General features: G+C 45.6%; 1 protein-coding gene across 6 annotated transcripts in view; it reads left to right on the forward strand.

Annotated features, from left to right (window-relative positions):
* Positions 1-27,978, forward strand: part of ANKRD17 (ankyrin repeat domain 17) — a 180,155-nt gene that overhangs the window by 41,699 nt on the left and 110,478 nt on the right. For 5 of the 6 annotated variants that reach the window (XM_073590404.1, XM_073590394.1, XM_073590413.1 and 2 more), the window contains exon 2: positions 20,479-20,632. In XM_073590404.1, coding sequence (XP_073446505.1) covers positions 20,479-20,632 — 154 coding nt within the window. Of the gene's footprint in view, positions 1-13,179; positions 13,322-20,478; positions 20,633-27,978 lie in introns of those variants that run through there. The other variant, XM_073590421.1, reaches the window with a different exon arrangement.

Consider the following 27,978-nt stretch of genomic DNA (forward strand, 5'->3'; position numbering starts at 1 on the left):
TGGCCAAAACTGGACACAGTATTCCAGATGAGATCTGACCAAAGAGTAGAGGGCAATAATGACTTCACGTGATGTAGACTGTATGCTTCTGTTAATACATCCTAGAATTGCTTTTGCCTTTTTTGTTGCAACATCACACTGTTGCCTCGTATTCATCCTGTGATCTATTAGTATACCAAAGTCTTTTTCACATGTGCTGTTGCTTATCCCTATTCCTCCCATTCTGCTTAGCCCTATTCCTCCCATTCAGTCTGAGTGAGGGTTTCTTTTTTGCATGTCTGCTAACCTTTTTAGTGATAACAGTTTAGGGTCATGTTACTTTTTATTGCATATGAGTGTTGAACCACAATTTTGGCTTTATTTTCTTCATTGTTAGCGTTGGGTTATATTTTATATTTTGAGCAGACTTACAGATTCTGTGATACGAAATATGTTTATTTTTTTCCTTTTGTAATGGAGAAAGGGAGGGGGATTGACTTAATTTTTTTTTTTTTTTTATTTAAAAAGAAAAGTAATCCCACCTGGGGATTTGAATTTATGATCTCTTTATACTGCCATATGAAAGTGTTGCAGTATACTGGATAGGATAAATAATTATCTCCTATGGAGCAAAGTGTGTGGCAAAAATGGCTGGTTTTGTTGCAAACATATGTTTGTGTACTAGAGTCAGATCTATAACATGACATGGCTTTGCAGGATTAAAGGGGACTATACACAGCAGATTGATATAGAAAGAATATTTGGCCATTGTTATTTGTAAATTGGGCAACAACTTTGCAGGGATTTGGGAAACAAACATGCTTGGTTTCTAGATTATGGTGGGCCGACTCTAGATGATGATACTTGTAGTAGATGTCTGTTTTATGACATGCCATGACTGGGTGCATGTTAAGCCATTAAACAAGGTGTAAAGTGTACAGGTCCCTGTACACATTAGGGGAAGTAATGCAGTTTGCCTATAGCAACCACACAAGCCTCAGAATAACAAGCTGGAATAAGGATCCTGGAGCTAAAGTTTCTCCTTCCTAATTTGGTTTAAAGTGTGGCTCCTAGTGTGCCTGATTTAAAGGGCTTGCCAAGTATCTGAAAAACGTTGTCACATAAAGGGTCTCCATCGGCAGCCTTGCCTCATCCTGATGGTCCACCCACACATGCTCTCTCTCCTCGAAGAAAGCTACATACAGCAGCCAATTACCAGTTGCTGTTTTTCGCATCCAGCATAGATCTTGGCGATCTGTCGAAAAGCTCCCGTCGCCTCTGTTTTGACGTGCCAGCACAATGACGTCATCAGCTGGCACCAGCACGCAACAGCTTGGACGCGCTGGCCACCGGTAGAAATGGAGACTGCAGCAGACACCCGGGGGAATGGGAGCTAGGTGATTTATTTATATTGGGGTGTGTGTGTATGTATGTGTATATATATATCTAGATAGAGAGATAGATAGATATATATAGATATCCCGTATTTTTCGCTTTATAAGACGCACCTGATTATAAGACGCACCCCCCAAATGTGGTGAAGGAATAGAGAATTTTTTAATAAATGGGGTCCGTCTTATAATGCCAGTGTCCGTCTAACAAATCATATAGGGTATATGTCCCTCATAGCCCCCCCATCCTAAAATTAGCCCCCTTAATCTGGATATGGCCACCTTATATTGAATATAGCCCCCTTGTGCTGGCACACGGCCCCCCTGTGGCTGATACACGGCCCCCCTGTGGCTGGCACACTGGCCCCCTGTGGCTGGCACACTGGCCCCCTGTGGCTGGCACACTGGCCCCCTGTGGCTGGCACACTGGCCCCCTGTGGCTGGCACACTGGCCCCCTGTGGCTGGCACACGGCCCCCTGTGTTAGATATCGCCTCCATGCTGCTGCTTTTAGTAAAATAAACTCTTTCCTTACCTTCTCAGCGCTGTCCCTCCTCGTGTCTCCCTCAGTGTGGTTGAGCTCCTCCTCCACTTCCTGGTTCTCAGTGCCGGTCATGTGATCAGCACAGCAGAGTGATATCATCTCTGCGTGCCTGATGACAGCGGCAGCCGAGACACTGGGAGATCAGCGCTGGAGGAGGTAAGGAAAGAGTTTTTTATTTTACTATGGGCAGCAGCATGGGGGAGATATCTAACACAGGGGATCATGTGCGATCAAAGGAGGGCGCAGGCAGCTATAATATGCGCCGCTCCCCCAGCCAGTCACCGTGGTGCGGTTTCAGCACCATGGTGATGGACAGCGGCAGTGCATATTATATGAGCGGGAGCAGGAGATCAAAGGCTCCCTCCGGCAGCTTTTACCAGCTCACAGCACCGCTCCAAAGCTGCCCCCACCTCCCCTGGACCATGCAGTGTGTGTGTGTGTATATATATATATATATATATATATATATATATACACACCCCCCCTCCCCCGTATATTCGGATTATAAGACGCACCCCCTACTTTCCCCCAAAATTTGGGGGAACAAAAGTGCGTCTTATAAAGCGAAAAATACGGTATATATCTATCTCTAGAGATATGTATATAGATATATATATATATATATACACTCACTGGCCACTTTATTAGGTACACCTGTCCAACTGTGTGTTAAGACTTAATTTCTAATCAGCCAATCACATGGCGGCAACTCAGTGCATTTAGGCATGTAGACATGGTCAAGACAATCTCCTGCAGTTCAAACCGAGCATCAGTATGGGGAAGAAAGGTGATTTGAGTGCCTTTGAACGTGGCATGATTGTTGGTGCCAGAAGGGCTGGTCTGAGTATTTCAGAAACTGCTGATCTACTGGGATTTTCACGCACAACCATCTCTAGGGTTTACAGAGAATGGTCCGAAAAAGAAAAAAAATCCAGTGAGCGGCAGTTCTGTGGCCGGAAATGCCTTGTTGATGCCAGAGGTCAGAGGAGAATGGGCATACTGGTTCGAGCTGATAGAAAGGCAACAGTGACTCAAATTGCCACCCGTTACAACCAAGGTAGGCAGAAGAGCATCTCTGAACGCACAGTGCGTCGAACTTTGAGGCAGATGGGCTACAGCAGCAGAAGACCACACTGGGTACCACTCCTCTCAGCTAAGAACAGGAAACTGAGGCTACAATTTGCACAAGCTCATCGAAATTGGACAGTAGAAGATTGGAAAAACGTTGCCTGGTCTGATGAGTCTCGATTTCTGCTGCGACATTCGGATGGTAGGGTCAGAATTTGGCGTAAACAACATGAAAGCATGGATCCATCCAGCCTTGTATCAACGGTTCAGGCTGGTGGTGGTGGTGTCATGGTGTGGGGAATTTTTTCTGGGCACTCTTTGGGCCCCTTGGTACCAATTGAGCATCGTTGCAACGCCACAGCCTACCTGAGTATTGTTGCTGACCATGTCCATCCCTTTATGACCACAATGTACCCAACATCTGATGGCTACTTTCAGCAGGATAATGCGCCATGTCATAAAGCTCGAATCATCTCAGATTGGTTTCTTGAACATGACAATGAGTTCACTGTACTCAAATGGCCTCCTCAGTCACCAGATCTCAATCCAATAGAGCATCTTTGGGATGTGGTGGAACGGGAGATTCGCATCAGGGATGTGCAGCCGACAAATCTGCGCCAACTGTGTGATGCCATCATGTCAATATGGTCCAAAATCTCTGAGGAATGCTTCCAGCACCTTGTTGAATCTCTGCCACGAAGAATAGAGGCAGTTCTGAAGGCAAAAGGGGGTCCAACCTGTTACTAGCATGGTGTACCTAATAAAGTGGCCAGTGAGTGTATATATCTATCTCTAGATAGATATATATAGATATATATAAACGGCCATGGGTAGAATTGCGATCCACCCGCGGCTGTTAACCCGTTAAATGCCGCAGTCAAACTGACAGCGGCATTTAATGCGAGCTTCAGGCAATGGCGCTGGAAATCCGTCCATTGGTGACCCATGTCTCGTGACAGCGGGTCACCGATGGGTCGGCATGACAACCAGAGGTCTTCTGCAGACCTCTATGGTTGTCAATGACTGCTATGAGCGCCACCCAGTGGTCGGCACTCATAGCAAGTCAGCAATTCTGCTACAGTACAGGCGATCTGATCATCGCCTGTATGTAGCATAGCCGAACAGGTTATTGGCCATGGCAGATTCTAGTCCCCCATGGAGACTAAAGAAGCATGCAAAAAAAAACCCAAAACACCGCCCTTTCGCCCCATTAAAAGTAAAACAATAAAAAATCAAACACATATTTGGTATTGCCGCTTTCAGAATCGGCCGATCTAGCAATATAAAAAAATTCAAGCGATTGCTAAATGGCGTAATGAGGAAAAAGTCAAAATGCCAGAATTGTTTTTTTTAGTCGCCGCAACATTGCATTAAAATGCAATAACGGGCGGTAAAAAGATTGTATCTGCACCAAAATGGTATTAAAAAGTCAGCTCGGCATGCTCCCGGTGGTCGGCGTTCATAGCAGATGAACTTTTTTGTTACACATAGTGGGCTGGATGTGTAACACAAGTGATCAAGATGATTGCAGCTTCTAGTCTCCTAGAGCAGAGTTCCCTAACTCCAGTCCTCAAGGCCCACCAACAGGTAATGTTTTCAGGATTTCCCTTGTAATGTACAGGTGATGCAATTATCACCTCTGGGCAATACTAAAGGGCCTGTCACACTAAGCGATATCGCTATAACGTCACTGGTTTTTGTGACGTTATAGCGATATCGCTATGTCTGATACTTGACTCCGACCGCTCCCCCGCTGGTTATCGCTGATTGCACGGCCTGGGTTGTTTCTCGTTGTCAGCTTCCTGCTGGGCTTCCTGCTGTGATGACGAGCGACGCGTGGAGGCGGGCGGGAGGACGTCTTCATCGCCTCGTCTGACAGGTAAGTAGCGACCCCTGCGATGTCGCTGGTGAGATCTGCCTGTGTGGCAGCTCACTAGCGACCACTTAGCGATGCACCAGCGATCCTGACCGGGTCATATCGCTGGTCGGGATCGCTGGTACATCGCTAAGTGTGACAGTACCTTAAGGAAATCCAGAAAACATGACCTGTTGGTGGGCCTTGAGGACTGGAGTTGGGGAACCCTGTCCTAGAGAGACAATTGAAGCAAGTAAAAAGTAGGAAATTTTTTTTAAATATTTTAAAAAGTAAAATATAAAAGTTCAAATCCCCCCACCCCCCCTTTTTGCCCCATTCAAAATAAAACAATTCTAAAAATACATTTGGTATTGGCCGCATTCAGAATTGCCCGATCTATCTTATATAAAAATAATCTGATCTGTAAACGGCAACAAAAAAAGCCACCACTTAAATAAAAAACCTACACAACTTTGGGATATACAAACTTGTAATGACCTGGAGAATCATAATTGGCATTTAGTGAACTTGGTAAAAAAACAAAAAAAAAAAAACTTCAAAAAACAATTGTGAATTGCACTTTTTTTTTTTTGCAGTTTCACTGAAGTTAGAATTTTTCCGTTTTCAAGTAGACTATATGGTAAAACCAATGGTGCTGATAAAAAGTACAACTCGTCCCGCAAAAAGCCCTCACATGGCCATGTTGACGGAAAAATAACAAAGTTATTGCTCTGGGAAGAAGGGAGCGAAAAACGAACGGAAATGTCCCTGGCCCTTAGGCCTGTTTCACATTTCCATTTCTTGCCGGAAGGCCAAATCCGCCAGAGCTGTTAAAAACGGATCCGCTGCCGTTGTGGGCCAAACGGTCGTCTCTGGATCCTTGTTGTGTACGGATCTGCTGGAGTTGGCATGTGGGCGAAAATTTAAAGAGAGGTTCTTTTTTCGGCACTTCCAGAACGGGATTTAGGGTTAATATGCTCGGCAGGGAAAATCTGCCGGCCATGCGCACTATAAAATAGGGGACCGTTGCTGCAAGAAAAAAAAGTTGCATTGTCCGTCTCTTCCACCCGGGAGACGCTAAAATTTTCACGGATCCGTCAAAAAACGGATCTGACGGGCGAACATCAGTCAAAATCCGCCGCTAATGCAAGTCTATGGGGGAAAAAAACAGATCCGCCAAAAAATGGGCGGATCCGTTTTTTTCTAAAAGTGGCGGATTTTGACTGACGTCAGACAACTGAAGTGTGAAACAGGCCTTAACGGGTTAGTCCGCCCATGTACAAGCTGTTTCTAGTTTCAGGCTCTCCCTGTGATATATATATGCTGGTTGTGATGTCCGGGATGTTGCCATATTTCAGCTGAAGCTTCTTGTGTGCAGGCATGAGGCCACAATGCTGAGTAGTGCTGGATCTCTCCTGCCTGGTTTCGCTTTCCCCTCTTCCTGCAGGTTCTATTATGGCTTTTTTTCCTATAACATTGCATTTTATACTCCCATAGCATTGTCTTATCTCAAGGAAGAACAAAAATCTCCACATCCCTGAAGTTCAGCAGGCCGGATCTCCCCCTCTTACATTTGTCTGGGGAGGAGGCTCTCATACTCAAGCTGTTAGTCTCGCCGATATCAGTGGGTTTGTCGAAGCTGAGACAGATGTTTGGGGGTCTTTATGCTTGTATCCCATTGTCCAGGTGACACATACTGCTGATATTTGTAGCCGTAGGTAAGCGTGGCTTGAATGCATGAGTTTTTGGGAACACTGAAGTGCTAAGGCCTCCTATGTGACACACTGGATTAAAGTTGATGAAAAATGATTCAACTAAACCTATTGTTCTTTAGGAGAGAATGTAACCACAAATGTTCGTTGACCAATCAGACTCTCATTGTTTGAAATCACGTTGACCATGTGGGATTTATTTATTTTTTTGCTTGTTTTCAGCACCAGTGTGGATGAACAATCTTTATGAGAACATTATTTCAATGACTGTCTATGAACCATCCTTCTTCAAAAGAACATTCCCAAAATGCTTGCTCCTTCTTTGCCCCTCTTTAATATCTGTGGCAGGTTGAGGCACTATGGATCATACAGGTCTGCGGGGCATCCCTATGGTCCGATTGTTTTCCCAGCTACACACAGTGCGGGTGCAGTAGTGATGTGGCTTTTAGCTCTGTGTCCCAATTTCGAGCAAGGCTATTTTGCCCCCCTCCTGATCAGGGACACTTTTGGATTCTATCATACAGGCCCTTTTATATTTTTTTTTTTTTTTTTCTTTCTCTACAGCTCTGAAGAAATATTCCTAATTTTGGATGTTCAAATATTTTTTGCCTTTTTATTGCATTCCCCTTTCTGTAAACGTATTTTATATATGGTGGGGATAGAAGCAGTGATTTAGATTCAGTGTCTGTTTTGTTTTTTTTCCCTTTTTTTTATTTTGGCTATTTTCAACACTAACCTCCATAAAGCAGTTTGGGGGCATTTTTTTTTTTTTTTTTTTTTTTAATATTTTAGGTATGAATACGTTCTTTTAACTGCTTATTTTCTCTGTCACTTGATCCCAATTGCTGGGGATCTTCAGCTGCCTGCACAGCAGAGCTGACTGGGTTTCCTAGGACCCAGCAGTCCCTGCTCGCTGCCTACACTGAGCGATCACTGGGTCATAGAAGGCGGCACTGACTGCTTGCTATTCTGTATACACAAGCTCTGTGTATACAGTGATGGAGAAGGTAAACCTGGTAATAAACTGTCTTCTCTGGGAAGTGTGGCTGCACAGGTGGCATTGAGACAGTTGTCAATGTTGTGCAAGCTGATTACTTTGCGTTGATGATCTAAAAACGTCAGTCTGGTGTGAAGTGTGGACTGTTCAGACATATGAAGTTTCTGGGCATTCCAGAAGTAGTCATTGTGCAAGAAAACGAAAGATTGCAGCGGCACAGGGCTGCTCCAGTAACAAAGCTGCAGCATGAGTGCTGCGTATAAATGCAACCTAACAGTGAGATGGCGGGTAACGCAGGGAAAGTTGATGATGGAAGCCATGAACCAAAGGCAGCCAGGAGTGGTGTGCGATCAGGTCTGTTCCAAGCAGCAGGACAGCCATCTATGTGATGGAGCTGCACTGACCATACAACAGGACAGTGGTAGCAAGTATTTGAAGTCTGATTATATGTACTTGCTTAATCTTGCAGTTGGGAATCAATTTAACAAAATATGTTGATGCAAAATTGCTCGTATAATTGTGGATAAGAAAAGCATAGTATGAAGATTGCTCTGCTCCCTTACTCGCACACACTGGCCAAAAATATGTATTGTGCTGTTTAGTTGATTGGCGATCACAAGGAATCCATTGGATTCAGGGTAGTTTCATATTGTTTTGCAGTGCACATTAAAGGAATACATTGGGAGGGTCTCCCCAATATATAATTTATATAAACCCAACATATTCTGCAGCACTTTATTGCCTGTACATGTCTTCAACAATTGTAAAGACATTACCAAGTAACCCATAATTCAACAGTTCCAGAAGCAGTGAGGGCCTAGCTCGCAAGCTTACAATCTATAAGGAAACAGGTGGAGAACAATGGTAGAAAGTGCTTATGTACGGTCCAGCCATCATTCTAATAAGGCTGTGTTCACACACAGCGTTTTTTAGCGGTTTTTACCTCGGTTTTCACTATAAAACCGCTAAAAATAAGCTTCCCAGTCATTTCTATGCATTTTGCACTTTTTATGCACATTGATGCGTTTTTTACCGTGAAAAAACCGCATCGCGATAAAAACCGCAGCATGCTAATTTTGCGGATTTTTCCACGGTTTTGGCTTCTTCCATGCGGTTTGAAACCGCTGCGGAAAAAAACACATCAAATCCGCCGCGGAAAAATAGGTGCGGTTTCTGGGAAGGGATTCATGTTTTTGAGCAGAAATTTTCTGCAACGTGTGCACTTAGCCTAAGGGTTGCATGATCTGGTTATAAGTCGGTAACTGTGCAGTGGATGATTTTGCAAACTCCCCTCTCCCGCTCTCTGACAACAATCTTCTTTCATTCTCTATCAAGAACTGCCAGGCTGCTCAGGTCACCCCCACTGTCCAGACTTATAGAAACATACAGGCCATTAACACCCAGAAACTTATGAAGAACTTGCAGTCTTCATTGGCCCCTATCTCCTCCCTCTCATGTCCTGATTCTGCATTGAAGCATTACAATGAAACACTTCAAACTGCCCTGGATGAATTTGCACCCCCTATAAATAGAACACCACAACACAGACGGCGACAACCCTGGCACACGGTGCAAACACGTTTCCTGCAGCGGTGCTCCAGTTGCGCCGAACGTCTGTGGAGAAAATCCAATCTACCCGAAGATTTCATCCATTATAAGTTTATGCTTAGAACATACAACACTGCCCTTCACCTCTCCAAACAAACCTATTTCAACACCCTCATCACCTCACTGTCCAATAACCCGAAACGTCTCTTTGACACTTTTCATTCTCTACTCAATCCAAGAGTACAGGCCCCAACCACGGAGCTCCGAGCTGACGATCTGGCCAATTACTTCAAAGAAAAAATTGACCAGATCCGACAGGAAATTATCTCCCAATCACCTCATACCATGCACTGTCCTCCCTCCCCCACTGCATCTAACTCACTCTGATTTTGAACCAGTCACAGAAGAAGTAGTAAGCAGGCTCCTTGCATCTTCTCGCCCAACTACTTGCACCAGTGACCCATTTCCGTCACAGCTCCTCCAGTCCCTTTCCCCTGCTGTCACCCCTCACCTAACTAAAATATTTAACCTCTCTCTCTCTTCTGGTATTTTTCCCTCCTCATTTAAGCATGCCATCATACATCCACTACTTAAAAAACCATCCCTCGACCAAAACTGTGCCGCTAACTATAGACCTGTCTCTAATCTTCCCTTCATCTCTAAACTCCTGGAACGCCTGGTCCACTCCCGTCTTATCCGCTATCTCTCAGAAAACTCTCTTCTCGACCCTCTCCAATCCGGTTTCCGCTCTTTACACTCCACTGAAACTGCCCTCACTAAAGTCTCTAATGATCTGCTAACAGCTAAATCAAATGGTCACTACTCCATGCTAATTCTCTTGGATCTCTCTGCAGCATTCGACACTGTGGATCATCAGCTCCTCCTCACTATGCTCCGTTCCATTGGCCTCAAGGATACCGTTCTCTCCTGGTTCTCCTCCTATCTCTCCGACCGCTCCTTTACTGTATCTTTTGCCGGTTCCTCCTCCTCTCATCTTCCCCTTACTGTTGGGGTCCCCCAAGGATCGGTTCTAGGCCCCCTCCTCTTCTCCTTGTACACTGCCCCTATTGGTCAAACAATCAGTAGATTTGGTTTCCAGTACCATCTCTATGCTGATGACACCCAATTATACGCTGCTTCTCCTGACATCACGCCAGCCTTTCTAGAAAACACCGGTGATTGTCTAAACGCTGTGTCTAATATCATGTCCTCACTATATCTGAAACTGAACCTGTCAAAGACTGAACTCCTTGTGTTTCCTCCCTCTACTAATGTACCTATACCCGACATTGCCATTTCTGTGTGTGGTTCCACTATTACTCCCCAGCAACATGCCCGCTGTCTTGGGGTCATACTTGATTCCGAGCTTTCCTTTGCCCCCCACATTCGATCACTGGCTCGCTCTTGTCATCTGCACCTCAAAAACATTTCTAGAATTCGACCTTTTCTTACCTTTGACTCTGCAAAAACTCTTACTGTTTCTCATATTCATTCTCGTCTCGACTATTGTAACTCTCTTCTAATCGGTCTCCCTCTTACCAAACTCTCCCCTCTCCAATCTGTCTTGAATGCTGCAGCCAGGATCATATTCCTCACCAATTGTTACACCGATGCCTCTACCTTGTGCCAGTCATTACACTGGCTACCCATCCACTCCAGAATTCAGTATAAACTTATTACCCTCACTCACAAAGCCCTCCATGGCTCAGCACCACCCTACATCTCCTCCCTTGTTTCAGTATACCACCCTACCCGCGCCCTCCGTTCTGCTGATGACCTGAGGTTAGCATCCTCAATAGTCAGAACCTCCCACTCCCGTCTCCAAGACTTTACACGTGCCGCGCCAATTCTTTGGAATGCACTTCCCAGGTCAATACGATTAGTCCCCAATCCCCACAATTTTAAGCGTGTCCTGAAAACTCATTTATTCAGACTGGCCTACCACCTCAACACATTAACCTAATCTATCCCTGTGTGGCAGAGCCAAAAGTTTTACCATAACCAGGTTCCCCGCATCTTTCTCCCACATGCTTTATGCATCCATTAGCCCTCTGTGTCCGTACTGTCACACACCTAACATTATGGCTGGTCCATACAATCAGGGCAACTGTTACCACCCACCTTTCGTGTCTACCTCTTGCCTCATAGACTGTAAGCTTGCGAGCAGGGCCCTCTTTCCTCTTGGTATTTGTTATAATCTACTGTATGTGATTATTGTTATGCTGTAATGTCTATTGTCTGTACAAATCCCCTCTGAAATGTAAAGTGCTGCGGAATATGTCGGCGCTATAAAAATAAAATTTATTATTATTATTATTATTATTATTATTATTATTATTATTATTATTATTATTATTATTATAACTGTACTTAGATACTAAGTGCTATAGGGTGCATGGAGGATGTGGAGACAGATGAAAAGGAGGGACAAAATTCTGAGGGAAAAGGGAGGAGTTTGATTAGTGAAGTGATAAGCCTGTCTAAAGAGATGTGTTTTTAAAGCACATTTATTACAAATGTGGAGGATAGATCAGATCTTCCAGGGTAGTGTATTCTAGAATAGTGGTGCAGCTTCAGAGAAGTCTAGTAGATGGAGGTTCAGATTGTGGAGGCTGTTGGTCTTTGGTTGCAGAAAGGAGAGCATGGGTAAAGGAAATCATGGGTAGAGTGATGGACAGTGATGAGGGAGAAAATGTGGAGTGATGCAGGACTGGAGAGCTTTGTTGGTGAGAGAGTTTATATTGGACTCTCTAGTGGATGGGTAACCAGTGCAATGACTGGCACAGGGTGGAGGCATCGGTGAACCAGCTGAACAGAAATAAAACCCTAGCTGCCGCATTTAGGACAGATTGGAGAGGAGAACATTTGGTAAGAGGAAGGATTGGTAGCGTTGCAGTAGTTCGATGCAAATGAATGAGTTCAGGAAGAGTTTTTGCAGTTTCAAAGGTGAGAAATGGTTGGATTCTGGGACCGTGTGAGGTGTTTTTTTTTTTTTTTTTTGATGCAGGTAGCTTGAGTGATTGAATATAAGGAATAAAAGAAAGTTGTGTCAAATATGACCCCAAAACAGTGAGCGAGCTGCTTGGGCGTAATTTCAATATTGGGTGTAGGTAGGTTAGTAGAAGGAGGAAACAGGAGAAGTTGAGTTTTGGAGAGATTCGGTTTCTAGCACTTGTTATAGCATATAGATATACAATGGCATCCGTCACTAAAGGCTTCTATGAAAGAAAAGCCAAACGGCTATGTGTTTTCGAATGATCCATCTTCTTTTCACAGGACAAATGGCTTCTGTCAGGTGACCAGTGAGCCAAAGTTAGGGGCGGCAGGGTTGTATACAAGTAACTGGTGTATATACCCCAGTGACTGGCAGTGGCCACTACTCTGTTCAGGGAGCTGCTGCCAGCACGGAGTACTGCTCCTCTGTGGGGGTGTTGTGTGTCAGAGACCCACCAATATAATATTTAAAGTTTATCCCAAAGAGAAATCATCCGTGTAGAAGTTGTGGATGAGCTCTTTCCAAGGAGCTGGTCACGGTGGTGTTATTCCGCAGGATATTGCTGCGGTCTAACGCCCCATATATAATAGATAAGGTGGCCAAACGGCGACCTTTCCGGAGGGCTCCTGGCAGTCAGACATGCTGAGCCTTCTCTCCTAACAGTCTGTCGGGTGGACCCCGTGCACCCTACGGCCATTGGTAGTCTGTGACTGGAAAAATCTGCAGCATGTGCACAGCGGTTTTCATTTACATTGACTTTAATGGTACTGTACACCGCAGCAGAATCCGCAACGTGTGCACATGCAGTATACAAGCTAGGTTGCTATGGGCAACGGCATCAGGTATCCTCCCAATTGTAGGGGTTGTGTCCGGGCTGCCCTGTGTGTGGAGGTGCCATGGAGCTCGCCCACAGCTGTAGCTGCTCCCCAGGCCTCTCGCTATGTAGTGCAGGACCTTTGTAGCACGGCCGGGCGGAAAAACAAGCGTGTGACTTTAAGATCAGAGTGCGTGAGTCACCCCTGTGTGTGGTGGTAGCGGCCTGCGCCGTGACTGCAGAGCTGCTCGGGGCGAGAATAGAACGTTCCATTTCCTGTTCCCTGGCTGACAGAGGAGGGTTCCTGCTGGCACCGAGCTAATCATAGTGCAGCAGGCTCTGCTATGGCCGTGTGAGGAGGAAACATGGTGGAGGCGGCCGCCGACATGGAAGCATATGTTCTGGAAGACATCCTGGAGGTACGGCCGAGGCCTCCATTACATAAAATGCCTGTGACCTTTAGATTAACTCATTAGAAGGTGGGGTCTGCGGAGCCGCTGTCCTGCCTGTGTCCGGGCCTAGAGGGGGAGCCCACATGACTCGCCTGGCTGCTGCATAGCTGGTGGGCACAGCCTCCTCAGTGGCACATCGCCCTCTAGTCTGAGGGCCTGTTAGGAGTCACCAAGCTTTCCCAGCCTCCTGAATGTCACGCTGTCCGCTATGTAATGTATCCTGTTTATTGTGGGTCTATTCAGTGTTACCCAGCTTTTACTGACTTCTTAGACATGTTGTCCACTAGCCGGTGGGCCTATTAGGTTCCACCCAGCTTTCCCAGACGCCTGAATGTTATGCTGCCCGTCTTGTCACATCTGGTCTGTGGGCCTGTTGGGTGTCACCCAACTTTCCCCGAGTCCTGAATGTCATGTTGCTCTCTAGTCTGTAGACCTATTAGGTGTCATCCAGCTTTTCCAGCCTTCTAAATGTCATGCCATCCACCTTCTAATATATCCAGCCTGTGGTGGGTAATTCGGGGTCAACTAGTACTCCCAGGTTGCTTTAATGTCATGTTGTCCTCTAGTCTGTGGGCCTGTTGGGTGTCACCCAGCTTTTCCATACTCCTGAATGCCACTATATATTGTATATCTCCCCCTGTCTGGGAAAGCTGGGAGTCATCCACTCTGCCCACAGAGTCCTGACTGTCGTCCACCTCGTTATAGATCCTCCAGAATGAAGCGGCCATTGGTTCCTCATGTGCTAGAGACACTGGGTGATCCCCTCTTCCATGTCAGGGCAGCCCAGGGCCTCTGATTTTAGGGGAAGGACCCCTGACACTTGGCTTTGTGAACAATGAGCAGCAGTCCTTCCTTCTCTCTGCCTGGAGCTGACTTGGCAAGACCAGAGATGCTCTAGCTTTCAGCTGTACTACATAAGCAGATGAGTCACCTGATGTTCGGGTGGACCTCTCCCAGGGTCATCAGCGGAGTTAATGGAGAATAATCTGCCGCCAGTCTTTAGCTTTTAGGTTTGATGTCCCAACTACAGCATAGCTTCGCTGTTGGGCGCGGGTTATTGGTCTTCCAGCCTTTTCCATTATCGTAAGGCTGTTCATACACAATATTTTTATTTATTTTTTTGCCAGCAGTCATAAGGAATATGGTATCTAAATGACCATCATGTGACAAAAATTGGTTAAAAATCCTGCCGCTGTGCTGCTTACATCTGCCCGCTCAGTGGGGCTTCTGGGATATTGAGAATCTGGTAAATGTGTGCTATAGTGTTACTGGGTTCTGCAATGCAGGTCTGGTCCTGTGGCTTGTATATGGCTTTTACTGTGTTTCATCTCTTGGCAATGGCGGCTGACTGTCACAGCGTGGCCCATCAGTGGGGTCTGACTGTACTGTGTGACTTCTGTCTCTGGTCAATCCTGCAGGGGAGGCACCGCTTGCCAGGCCTCTCGGTACATAGAGCAATCCCTCACCACTTTAATATTTTGCTGTCTTTCTTGCATACAAAGCCCTGAACTTTATACTCCGTTACGTATTAGAAGGAAATGTGAGCAGCGAGTGCATTGTTGCGACATATGTGAATGCCTCGTGGTTGTATAACGTGACGTACGGTCAGTCCCTGACTGACTATACATAAGTGCGTCGGCTGTGATAGAAGTTTGGACCCTGACTGGCACAGTGGAAGATTGGGTTAGCCCTCTGAGCTGCTTGCTGCCATTTTTTCTTAATAACATCACTGTTTTCTCTGCTGCAGACCTAGCAGTTACCAGAATGCTGAGCTCTGTACAATCCCGCCCACTCCACTAATTGGTAGCTTTCACTGTACACTGTGCATAGGCAGAAAACTGCTTATCAGTGGTGAAAGTGGGGATATACAGAGCTCATGACTGCAAACTATCTGGTTGCAGGTTTTACTAGTCCCTTGCAATCGTCTGCTGATTAAAACTGTGAGGATAATTACAGCGAACAGCACAGTTGACATGTTGCTGGAATTAGGGTCTCTGTCTCTGCATCATGCTGCTTAGGGCAGTTAAAAATCTGGTGACAGATTCCCTTTAAAAAAAGTAATGCATGACTATGGAAACAACTGTTCTCCTCTAGTAACAGTACCACCCAGGTGCTTGGTTTGTGTCTTTGGTTGGATTTCCAGTACTCATTGCTCTATTAGGGCCTGGTATCTGAGTTCCTAACTAACAGTACTCCGATGCTCCGCAGAGTCTTGTTCATGCCGGTCTTGATTAGGGGACATGCTGGAGTCAGATGCTCCTGATTCATGAAGAGATGCGTCTGACAAGTGGCGTACACTTATGTGCAGTACACCAGACATCTGACTCCAGTCAGGGACAGGAGTGATATTTCTAGCATAGGAACGCCACCGCTTCTCACGAGCTTTAGGCTAAGTGTCCACGTTGCAGAAATTCTGTGGAAATGCCCGCAGCATTTACACAACTCCCTGCCGCGGGTAAAACGCATGCGGAATTCGCATGCGTTTTCCTTCTAAACACAAGCGTTTTTAGCTTGCAGAATGCTTGCACTTTTCCAAGCAATTTGAAGCATCGCTTGGAAAAGTGATTGACAGGTTGGTCACACTTGTCAGGCATAGTGCTTGACAAGTGTGACCAACTTTACTATTGAAGCTGCCTATGCAGCATCAATTATAAAAGATAGAATGTTAAAAATAATATAAAAAATGGGTATATACTCACCTTCTAGCGGCCCCCGGAGCCTTCCCGGTCATCATTGTCGCTGGCGGCAAGTTCAGTTCCCAGGGATGCCTTGCGACAATGACCTCTGATGACGTAGCTGTCTCGCGAGACCGTACGCAATGCATCCCTGGGAACGGAAGCTGCCGCCAGCGACAATGACGACCGGGAAGGCTCCAGGGGCGCTAGAAGGTATATCCCTATTTTTTTTTTTTTTTTATTCTATTTTTTTACAGGGATATGGTACCCAGGACCTGGAGGAGAGTCTCGTCTCCTCCAGACCCTGGGTACCATCCGCACATGAAGCGCTCAATTTACGCATGGTGGGCATAGCCACATGAGTAATGTGACCGTTTCAATGCAATCCCATGGCGGCAGAATCGCGGCGATTCCGCAGAAATAATGGACATGCTGCAGATTTTACCGCCTTGCGATTCCACAGCGGTAAAATCCGCAGCATTGACACAGCAACTGCGGAATCCCATAGGATTGCATGGGAATGCGTTTTTAAAGCGTTTCCGCGGCGAAAACACTAAAAAAAGCAACGTGGGCACGCAGCGCTGCCCGTTTCAGAGAACATTGGGCACACTTGGCCAGGCCAATCATTCTTGTGTATGGTGTAGTCTAGACAGATGGTGTTTGGCAAAACTATCTTTTACCCGACCAATATCTAATATGTATGGTGACCCTTAGTTTAAAGTTTAACTTTGATTTCCTTTCCAGTAGTAGTGCCCGTTGCTAGACACAATAGTGTAGTAAACTTTGTTGTTTCCGGGTAAAAAGCCTGTTACTGCCGGAATGGAGATCATAGTCCAAAACTTTTAGGCTGTGTTCACACGGGTTTTTTTGCGTTTTTCCCGCGGATTTACCAAAAAATCCGCTCAGACGCTTAAAAGAAGCTTCCCATTCATTTTAATGCATTTTGCACTTTTTGTGCATATTGATGCTTTGGGTTTTCTTTGCTGCCTCTGGCACTGGTGGACTGCTTGACCGTGTGCATGGCGTTATGAAGTCAGAAGACTACCAACAAATTTTGCACCAGTGTGAGAAAGCTGGGTCTCCCTCAGAGGTCATGGGTCTTCCAGTAGGACAATGACCCAAAACACACTTCAAAAAGCACTAGAAAATGGTGTGAGAGAAAGCACTGGAGACTTCTAAGGTTGCCAGCAATGAGTCCAGGCCTGAATCCCATAGAACACCTGTGGAGAGATCTAAAAATGGCAGTTTGGAGAAGGCACCCTTCTAATATCAGGGACCTGGAGCAGTTTGCCAAAGAAGAATGGTGTAAAATTCCAGCAGAGCATTGTAAGAAACTCATTGATGGTTACCGGAAGCGGTTGGTCGCAGTTATTTTGGCTAAAGGTTGTGCAACCAAGTATTAGGCTGAGGGTGCCACTGCCAATACTTTTGTCTGGCCCATTTTTGGAGTTTTGTGTGAAATGATCAATGTTTTTCTTTTTGCTTCATTCTCTTTTGTGTTTTCATTTAAGACAAATTAAATGAAGATAATACCAAAGAATTTGTGTTTGCAATCATTTTCAGGAAGAATCTGAGTATTATCTGACAGAATTGCAGGGGTGTCAATACTTTTGGCCACAACTGTAGCCTTAGTCTCTACCTCATTGATGTTGATGGTGCCAGCATGACGAATGTCTGAACTGAGCAGGGCTCTCCTGATTCTGTGTATCACTAACCAGAACACATACTCTCACCATTTTGGATTTCTAAAGCATACAAAATCTGTCAGTCTTTCACCATGGACATCTTACCAGTTGCCTTGTGAAAAGCTACAACTACAGTTGGGAGGATCGATTTGTGGGACTCCTGAGCATCAACCAGATCAGTAATCTGTGACCTCTGCCACTCTCTAACCTCTTTGCATCCCTAGCTCTTCTTTTGATTAGCTGGTCTGGTCATCATTGCGGTATGACGCACTCATCATCGTTGCGGTATGACGCGCACACAATGTCACCGCCAGTCTGGCTAATCAAAAGAAGAGCCAGGAATTCTGAGAGGTAGAAAGATGTGCTTCCGTCCGGCAGTCCTAGATTAGTGACCTGGCTGATGGACCGGAGTCTTGTCAATTGATTTGCCAATCACTAGCTACAGCAGTCAGTGTTTCCTGTAATGGCGCATGCATAGATCATTGGTCAACATTCTCGGCAACGCTCGCTGACCTAACGATGCCTGTGATCACCGAACGATCAAAGTGCTTGTTCATCAGGTGTTGGATAATTCATAAAATTGGGGTGTGCTGCCAATGGCATGATACAGCATGAGGAACAGTCGTTCTGTGCCTGGTGGATTTTCACCCAGCCAATAAACAAAAAACACAAATGACTTGTGTGTCGTCTATCATTGCTAGTTAATATTGTATGTAGCATTCCGATTTTGGCCTGTCGGTGCACTATTAGCTTGGATGCCTTTGACCTGCGTTCTTTTATTTTATCGATCAGTGTGACAGAAACGTGACCATTATCGGTAAAGAAAAGTATTGATTTCTATCATACTCCGATTAGAGGGGTTCTCAGGGTTAGGGGCATGCTTCACTTTGCAGTATGTCTTCTGTAGTAATCCGATCACAGGGCTGATGTGGAGCTTTGATTGGGATCAGCAAATCCGTATGCATGTGACAGCCGTCACCAGTGCTGCATCTATGAGCGTGTGCACATAATACATGATGAATGTGCGCAAAACCTTTTAAGGAAAAAAAAAAATCTATCTTGGTCAGTATCCCTTGATAAAGTAAGATTAATAATGCAAATTTTGTTTTGGGCTGAATTCACTCATTGCATTTTCCCTCCAGGGGTTTTCTAAAATTGCTGCAAAACAATGTTGCGATTTTGGAGACCCGCACCTTAACCTGCACCATAGATATTCCCCAGTTTTCATCTGTCCTTATGTGGGACTTGGTCTGACGTGGAAACGTTACTTGCTTGATGCGCTATGGCTATCTTGTTAATAGCTTGCTGACGTATATGATGGTTGTAAGTCAGATTTCGGGCTGCTCGGCAGGCGGTTGTGGCGCTGTCCATCTGTGCATAGGACAGGAAAATGCTATTTCATTTGCCAGTCACTGCCGATTCTATAGAATGGCTGCTCGCTACTATTCTTTATATTGAGCTGGCATGTATTCTTATGAAGATAACGGCTAAGTATATGTTGTTTGCTAATGTCACCCCAGTGGGTGGGATACAAAATAGTGGGTTCTGTTGTGTCCTAGCACTATAAGATGGTCGTTATGAGCACTGACACATTGTATGGTAGCCGCCCTGAACACTTGCTGCTTTTAGCAGCATGTTAATCCGAGCGTTGGTAAATTGTGCAAGTCCCTCATATGACTGAGCGGCCATCCTAACAGCCCACTGATCGCTGGTCTGGTGCAGAGATCAGTCCTCTTGGCTGCACTGAGGTCGTGAAAACCTCGTTAAGGCTGTGTTCACACGCTGCGGATTTTGCTGCGGTTCCGCAGCGGTTTTGGCCGCTGCGGACCCGCAGCAGTTTCTGCTGCGGTGTACAGTACAATGATTCCCTATGGTAATCAAAAACCGCAGTGCAGACGGTGCGGAATTATCCGCGCGGATTATCTGCGGTTTTCAATCCGCAGAAAGAATTGACATGTCAATTCTTTCTGCGGATTCTCCTGCGGTTTGCCATCTCCTCCATTGAGGAGATGAAAAACCGCAGGGCAAAACCGCAGAGCAATCCGCAGGTAAAACCGCAGGTCTTTTGACCTGCGGTTTCACCTGCGGATTGTACAAAATCCGCGCGGATGAATCCGCACCTTTTCCGCAGCGTGTGCACACAGCCTTAGGTGAAGAGTTGTTTGCAACCAACCGGCCAAGTGTTTGAGGCCTTAATGGCAAACCCAGTTGGCATCTATTTCAGTAGCTCTATCTTACATCCAAACTCTGTTTTTCAGATGTATGTGCTGACAGGGCAACTGACTGTAATGATGTAGACGAAGTCACACTGCTGTTGGACATTTTTTGCCGTGTTCCTTAATTTGAGGGGGACACCAAATTGTGGCCCCCTGAAATAAACAGATACAGCTGAAAGTGAGGTGAGACCCCATTAGCCCTGATTCATCAAAGCTTATATCTGTAAAAATCTTTGAGAAGTCCCAAAAATGTTCTTAGAATAGAAGACTGCACTAAAATTTTGCGACTTTTGACATTCTCATGCCATTTTTTTTCCGGATTCACCCAATTGGACTGAGCTGGGCAGAAGGGCAGCTGCTAGGAAATCGGTCCCATTGTAATTTGTTTCCCCAATATCGGATCATAGGAAAGCTATTGTGTGCATACACTTCCCCTTTCACTTATGGGATGGAGAAATGAATTCCGACTTCAGAAAACCCATTAGATCTCTCCTTGAGCTGTTTAGTGTTAACTTTTTTTTGTCTAATGCTGCTTTCTTTTCTTACAGGTGGAGTCTTTCATTTTGGACCAAGATGATTTGGAGAACCCAATGCTGGAGACGGCATCCAAGCTCCTCCTATCAGGCACAGCCGATGGAACAGATTTAAGAACCGTAGATCCTGAGACACAGGCGAGATTAGAGGCACTCCTAGAAGCTGCAGGTACGGACACACATTTCTACTTTTAGAAACTGCTCAATGCTTTTCATATTCTTCAGATCGTGGCTCATGTTGGTATGTCTGGTCAATAAGGTTTCATTTCACAGATGGGAAAGCTCTGATTAAAAGAACACTTCAGTTTTGTCTTTATTGTCGCCTCTGATACCAATCAGTAATGAGCGCATTAATATATTTTCCAGTGCGGTCTCCTGCCATTCCCAGCACTGCACTGGTTCTCTCCTAGAGCATGCGGCTGCAGCTGTGACCAGACGCCAATCGCAGCGTTTGCGTGGACTGTAAGTCACGGTCTCATTGTGAGTCTGCGAATCCGAACGAGGCTCTCATAGACTGGTAATAAGGCCGTGTTCAGTATTTTACCTTACTATTTATAAGCCAAAACCAGGAGTGGAACAATCGGAAGACAAGTGTAATAGAAACACGTCACCACTTCTGGATTATCACCCACTCCTGATTTTGGCTTATAAATACTGAGGGAAAAATAGTGACCAAATACTGAACTTGTGAACGTAGCCTTACAAACATTGAGGTAACATACTGAACATGTGAACGTAGCCTTACAGATATTGAGGTAAAATACTGACCAAATACTGAACGTGTGAATGTAGCCTTACAAATACTGAGGTAAAATACTGACCAAATACTGAACATGTGAACGTAGCCTTACAAATACTGAGGTAAAATACTGACCAAATACTGAACATGTGAACGTAGCCTTACAAATACTGAGGTAAAATACTGACCTTGTGAACATAGCTTACAAACATTGAGGTAACATACTGACCAAATGCTGAACTTGTGAACGTGGCCTTAGCAAAGAGCTAACAGTCCATGATGTCAGCAGGCAAGAAAAATTAGCAGTCACATGATGGAAGGGGATCGGCGCAGCGCTGGAAACGGCAGAAGACCGCGACCGTTAATTATTTTAATGAATTCAGTACATTGCTGATTTCTAACAAAGGACCACTCTAGCTTGCTTTTTTTTTTTTTAAATCTTATGACAAGATGTGTGAAAGCAGACTTCAAGTTGGTGCTAGTTGTGTTTTTTTTTTTTTTTCTCGTTTTCCCCCTCCCCTTCTTTCACCACTTAAGGGTGTGTGCACACGCTGCGGAATCCGCTGCGGATTAATCCGCACGGATTTTGCAAAAACCGCAGATAATCTGCAGGTCAAAAGACCTGCGGATTATCTGCTGTTTTGCCTGCGGTTTGGTCCTGCGGATTCACTATCTCCACAATGGTGGAGATAGGAACCCGCAGCGGTTTCCGCAGAAAGAATTGACATGCAATTCTTTCTGCGGATTCAAAACCGCAGCAAATCCGCGCGGATTTTTCCGCAGCGTCGGCACAGCGTTTTTTTTTCCCCATTCATTTGAATGGTACTGTACACCGCAGCTAAAGCTGCTGCGGGTCCGCAGCGGAATCCGCAGCGTGTGCACGTACCCTAAAGGGGTTGTCCCTGAAAGGAATATTAAACAGAACTTGTCACTTTGGATAATGCTATTAACCTTTTAGATGTAGGCTTAATTTGCAGGCTGGTAGCATTAAGAAGCTATTTGGCTGACAGTCTGGCACCCAGGAAAAAATTTAACTTTCTCTTGAGATATTATTCGACATGACGAGTAAACTACTCTGTTGGATCTCGCATAAAAAAACCACCTTTGATTTAGGCTGTAAAAAGAAAAAAAAACACACAAATTCTCCGATGTGTAGGTATTACTGTTACATGCTTTTTATGGTGTCCCTACTGTTTTTTTAACCCCTTATTGACATGATGTGCAGTTACCTTTTATGCCGGCTTCCTGACACTTTCCCAGCAGATGATGACTGTGATATTCAGGCTTCCTCTGCTTTTTACATCCGGGGGAGGATTCCTTGAAAGTGACGTTTAGATGGGCCTGTCATTCTAATACTCCCATCACCACCTCCGTGACGCAATTGCTGTGCCAGAGGTCTATCGTGACTTTACTCCTGTAAAAGCTAGCCTGAAGCTGTCGTCCATTGGAGACTGATTTTCACTATACACAGCAGTACTGTAGTATTGCTGTGTATAGTACAAACGATTGGATTATCGCAGGTTCAAGTCCCCTATGGGGATCAATAAATACAGTATAAAGTGGAAAGAAAAAATGTTTTTAACAATATGAAAAAAATGTAAAAGTTCAAATCACCTTCCTTTTCCCCTATTAAAAAATACAAAAAATACACTTGGTCCATTAAAGTCCAGTTTATTAACACCTTTACGATGGTATAATTCATAGGTCGTTTCCTGGCATTTGGTGAGTGCTTCCGCGCTAAGCCCTCATGTTCTGACAGCTGATATCATTAGCCGTCATGTGCCCTTAACAGCCGCGAGTGGAATCGCGATTTACCCGCATCTGCTAACATGTTAAGTGCCGCTGTCAGTCTCTGACAGCGTCATTTAACTTGCACAAACCGGATGTGTCAGTAGATCCACCCCTGTCACATGATTGTGGGACACAAATGAGTTGACATGAAAACCCGGAGTCTCCAGGAGACTCATTTGGTTGTCAGAGCCACTCTGAGCGTCACCTCGCTGATCAATTCTGCTACACATAGTGGTGCAAGTGAAAAGTAAAAACTATAAAATATTTTGTCTCAACATTTCAATAACAAGCAATCAAAGAATCGTATCTACCCCCAAATGGTATTGATAAAAACGTCACCTTGTTCCGCAAAAAATAAGCCCTCACACAGAGGCGGGAGAATGGAGACGCTACAGGTCTCGCAAAATGGACCTATTTTTGGGGGGCTTTTTTTGTACAAACGTTGGATTTTGTTTTTCACCGCTTAAAAGTTAAAGAACCTTAGTATCTGCAAACTCATAATGACCTAGAGAATCATAATGGCAGGTCAATTTTAGTCTTTATTGAACATAATTTAAAAAAATAAATAAAAAATGGAAAATTTTTTTTTTTTTTTGCAGTTTTACTGCACCTGGCATTTTTTCTCCATTTTCCGATGCACTGTATGGTAAAATCAATGGTGTAGTTCAAAAGTACAATTTGTCCTGCAAAAAACAAGCCCTCACATGGCCATATTGACGGAAAAATAAAAAAGTTATGGCACTGGGGAAAAGGGAGTAGAAATGGAAAATCCCAAAGTGGTGAAGGGGTTAAATTATTAAATTGAACCCACCAGTAGTTTTTCCATATATTGAACACGGTAAATAAAAAAAAAAAAAGTCAATTAAAAAGTGGTATGGCCCTCTTTTTTTTTTTTTTTTTTTTTTTTTTTGCAATTTCTCTGCACTTCATCACAATTTATTAGAAAGCAGGGAATAAAGTTAAGTGTCTCTAAAAAGTACAACTTGTCCTGCAAAGATTAAAAGGCCCTCATGTGGCTATATAAACGTAAAAATAAAAAATGTTATGGCTTTTGGAATAAGGAGAGGAAAAAATGAAACCGCAAACATAAAAATTGAAAAGGGCTATGTCAGGAAGGTGTTGCTGTCCTCTCGATGGTGTTCGGTGCTGGTTAGGAGAATCCTCTTCCGGTGCATCAGTTCTTATTGGCTGGCCTGCTTTATAGCAGGGATTACTCCACCGTCCAGGTACTATGAGATCACAGACATTGGATATGAGGTGGACATCTGAGAGGGGTCTAAAGAACAGCAGGGAGCGCCACAACTGTTTTGTAACTAATCTCAAGACACAGCAGTAAAAATGACTGCGATTTCCAAATATATTTTTTAGAGAACAAGCCCTTTTAAGCCGAATCCTTGTAGGCTTTTCACCTTGGAAAGACACCTGAATAGTTTTGCTTCCTTGTGTTGTGTAAAGCAGCTGTTGCCTCGTACGCCTCAGTGGACGCGTAGCCGGCTAGTTTCGGCTTTCAGAGGCTATTTTAGGTTTATGATGGGCTCCACTGTGTATTTCAATGGAAGAAGCTGCATCCACTCGCTTTTGCAGTCATCTTTGCTTCCAGTGTCCATTCTCGCTTTGAGGTTTTCCATAATCTTTCATATTCTGAGAGTACAAAAGGAAGTCACATTTACTTTTTCTTCTGTGACTTTGGGAAAGTGACTACATGTGATTGAGCCCTAGTGTGAGAATGTGGGAGATGAAAAGGAGGGTCTTCAGACAGAGTAGTTCCCTGATATATTCATGGCTTCTGTATGAGCATTGTCCCATGGAAAGACAGAAGTAACTTTACTCTGCAAGTCTTATCGTGAGCTTTGGTTACAGCCTGTATTCTGTTCTTGGCTCAATCTGTTCAGAACTTACATTTTGGGAAGTCAAAAGTGTATCCAGCAGGAAAGAGGAGTCCTTCCTTCATATCCTCCATCTCTTTTCAATCCATTGCTGGCTTAAAAACTGCCACAAAAGCGGTCTAAATTCTCATAGTGCAGTGTTTTTGTTTTTTTTTTGCCACCGATTGTTTCTAATGATAAACTGTGAATGGAGATTGTGCGGATTTAGAGTTACAATGTAAGTAATGCGTTTCAAAAGTTACTTAAAGGGGTTGTTCAGCCTTAGGCTACAAGTATGCAGTCACTGTGACGTCCGCCTTGTGCCGGCAGTGTGAGCTGTAGGCGTATGACCGCACATTTGTAATTTCCACACTTGCGATCACGTGACCGCCGGCACCAGGGAATCCTCACTGCGCACAGTGTTAGGATTTACAAGTCTGCAGTCACATGGAGAGACTGCAGACTTGTAGCCTAAGGCCGGACAACCCCTTTAACAATTTATGTAGATTTCATTTATAAATAATCTGTAAAATGGTGTGAAATGTGGATTTCTCGTTCGCCTTATTGGGGGACACAGAGACCTTGGGTGTATGCTGCTGCCACTAGGAGGCTGACACTATGCACAAAAAAAGATAGCTCCTCCTCCGCAGTGTACACCCCACCGACCGGCAGAGAATTCCTCAGTTTAGCTTAGTGTCAGTAGGAGGTGGACACGGGTCTTTTATTAGACCCATATCTACCTCGTCGTGCGTCGTTCCTTTTCAGGTTCTACGGAGGGATACAGAGTGAAAAGTCACATCTGTACTCCCACATGGAGTCTGCAAGTACGGCGTGTACTGCCACCCCGTATCCTTGCAGTTCTCCGCGGCAGGACCAGCCAGACGGACGCCGACACCAAGACGTGCCAGCGACTCCAGGGGTCCTTGTCGCCAGTCTCCCTCCCACTCGCCTACCAGAGCCTGTCGGTTGGATGAGACGCAAGACTTCTTCAGACAGGTAACGGATCGTGGATGGGTGAGTATTAGGCCCCGGCTTCATATTTATTTACCTGGCTGCCCATTCCCGACGGTCACCTCTTCAATGGTCACAGGGGTAGGCGCTGCGGTCGCTCGCAGTCGCCACAAGGCTATAGGCAGCTCAATGTTGCTGGGCATCCCCCCCCTTCCCTCCCCCCTTTCTGGGTACAGGGAGCACAGGGTTTTTTCCCATTGGGAGCGACTTGCGACTGCGGCGTCCCACTTTTTCGGTGGGGAACCCGGGCCTCCTCTCCCGAGTCAGGGGAAGCGCTTTCGGACAGGTCATCTGAGGGGATTTTAGAGCTGGATTCAGACCAGGATGCAAGCATGAAGGTCACAGTGCAGGACCTCATTGCTGCGATCCATCATACCTTCGATATTGCTGACTCCCCTGCGAAATCCTCAGATCAGGAGGTTTCGTTCAGACGGGCAGAAACTCCCTCCAGGGTTTTTCCTTTCCATTCCCAGTTTGGGAAAATTTTTACCAAGGAAAGAGAGGATCCGACCAGACTCTTTCAAAGAGGAAAACGTCTCGGCATACTCTACCTATTTGCTAAGGAGCTTACGGACAACTGGTCGGCCTCTCCCTCGGTCGATCCGCCCGTGTCCAGGTTATCCAATAACACGGTTCTCCCGCTTTCAGGCGTGGCGTCCCTAAAGGATTCTAATGACAGGATTATAGAATCCCTGGCGAAGTCTGCCTTTGAAGCGGCTTCAGCGGCGGTGTGTCCAATCTTTGCTTCATCCTGGACAGCAAAGACCATAGCCACGTGGGCAGACGACCTTCGGCAGGGCATCTTAGATAAGGCGCAACCGGAGCATTTGGCCAATCTCGCCAATCAGATCTCCCATGGCGGGGACTATCTTCTCTCCGCTTCCTTGGATGCTGCATCCTGTGCAGTTCAGGCGTCAAGCAACGTTATTGCAATTCGACGTACACTTTGGCTAAAGGCATGGCAAGCGGACTTGTCTTCTAAAAAGTCCCTCACTAACCTGCCTTTTCAGGGGGTGCGCCTCTTTGGGTCCCAATTGGACCAGATTATTATGGACGCCACCGGAGGCACGAGTTCACTCCTCCCTCAGTCCAAGCCTCGCAGACCCCCACTAAGGCGTCAGTTTCGACCCTTTCGGACTTTCCGCCGTTTCAATACGGCGGACAACTCCTCCAGCCAACAGAGACCGCAGGCTCGCCAGGAGAGAAGGAAAGTTTCCTTCAGACCCACTCCTTCCTGGCGACCCCACTCCTCCCAGGGCAGACCGTCTAGATCTGGACGGTCTACTTCAGCATGACTATCATCGGGCACGCGAGGGGCCTTTCCAATTGGGAGGTCGACTTCTTTCCTTCAGGGACGTTTGGCTGGCCGCCGTGGAGGACGCCTGGGTCAGGGAGGTCGTATCCTCAGGATACAAGATAGAGTTCGTCTCTCTCCCACGGGATCGTTTCTTCGAATCCCGGCCTCCAAAGGATCCAGCCTTGATCCCGGGGTTCTCTACAGCTATCGCCGATCTCCTCAGTTCCGGGGTGATTGTGCCCATTCCCGAATCGGAGCGCTTCACGGGGTTCTACTCGAACCTGTTTGTAGTGCCGAAAAAAGACGGCGCAGTTCGACCCATCTTGGATCTCAAGCTGCTCAACAAGAGGGTCTGCCTTCGCCACTTCCGCATGGAGTCGCTTCGCTCGGTCATCGCCTCCATGGAGGAGCAGGAATTCATGTGCTCAATAGACATCCAAGATGCCTATTTACATGTTCCAATTTTCTCCGGACATCAGAAGTTCCTGCGCTTTGCGATTCGACAGCACCACTACCAGTTTGTCGCACTGCCCTTCGGTCTTGCCACCGCTCCCAGAGTCTTCACGAAGATCATGGCTGCGTTGATGGCTTTGTTGAGAGTCAGAGGCCTCGTTCTTTTCCCGTACCTAGACTATATTCTGATCAAGGCTCCCTCATTCCAACAGGCTCACCAAAGTTTGTCAATCGTCCTGGACACTCTTTCCAATTTCGGGTGGATCGTCAACAGGAAAAAGTCCTGTCTGGTTCCTACCCAACGCCTGGTCTTTCTAGGTCTTCTGTTCGACACTCGTCGGTCAAGGGTCTTTCTCCCA

The sequence above is a fragment of the Dendrobates tinctorius genome, unplaced genomic scaffold (genome assembly GCF_039654945.1).
Source record: "Dendrobates tinctorius isolate UK_male_01 unplaced genomic scaffold, ASM3965494v1 ptg000011l, whole genome shotgun sequence".
NCBI lineage: Eukaryota > Metazoa > Chordata > Amphibia > Anura > Dendrobatidae > Dendrobates > Dendrobates tinctorius.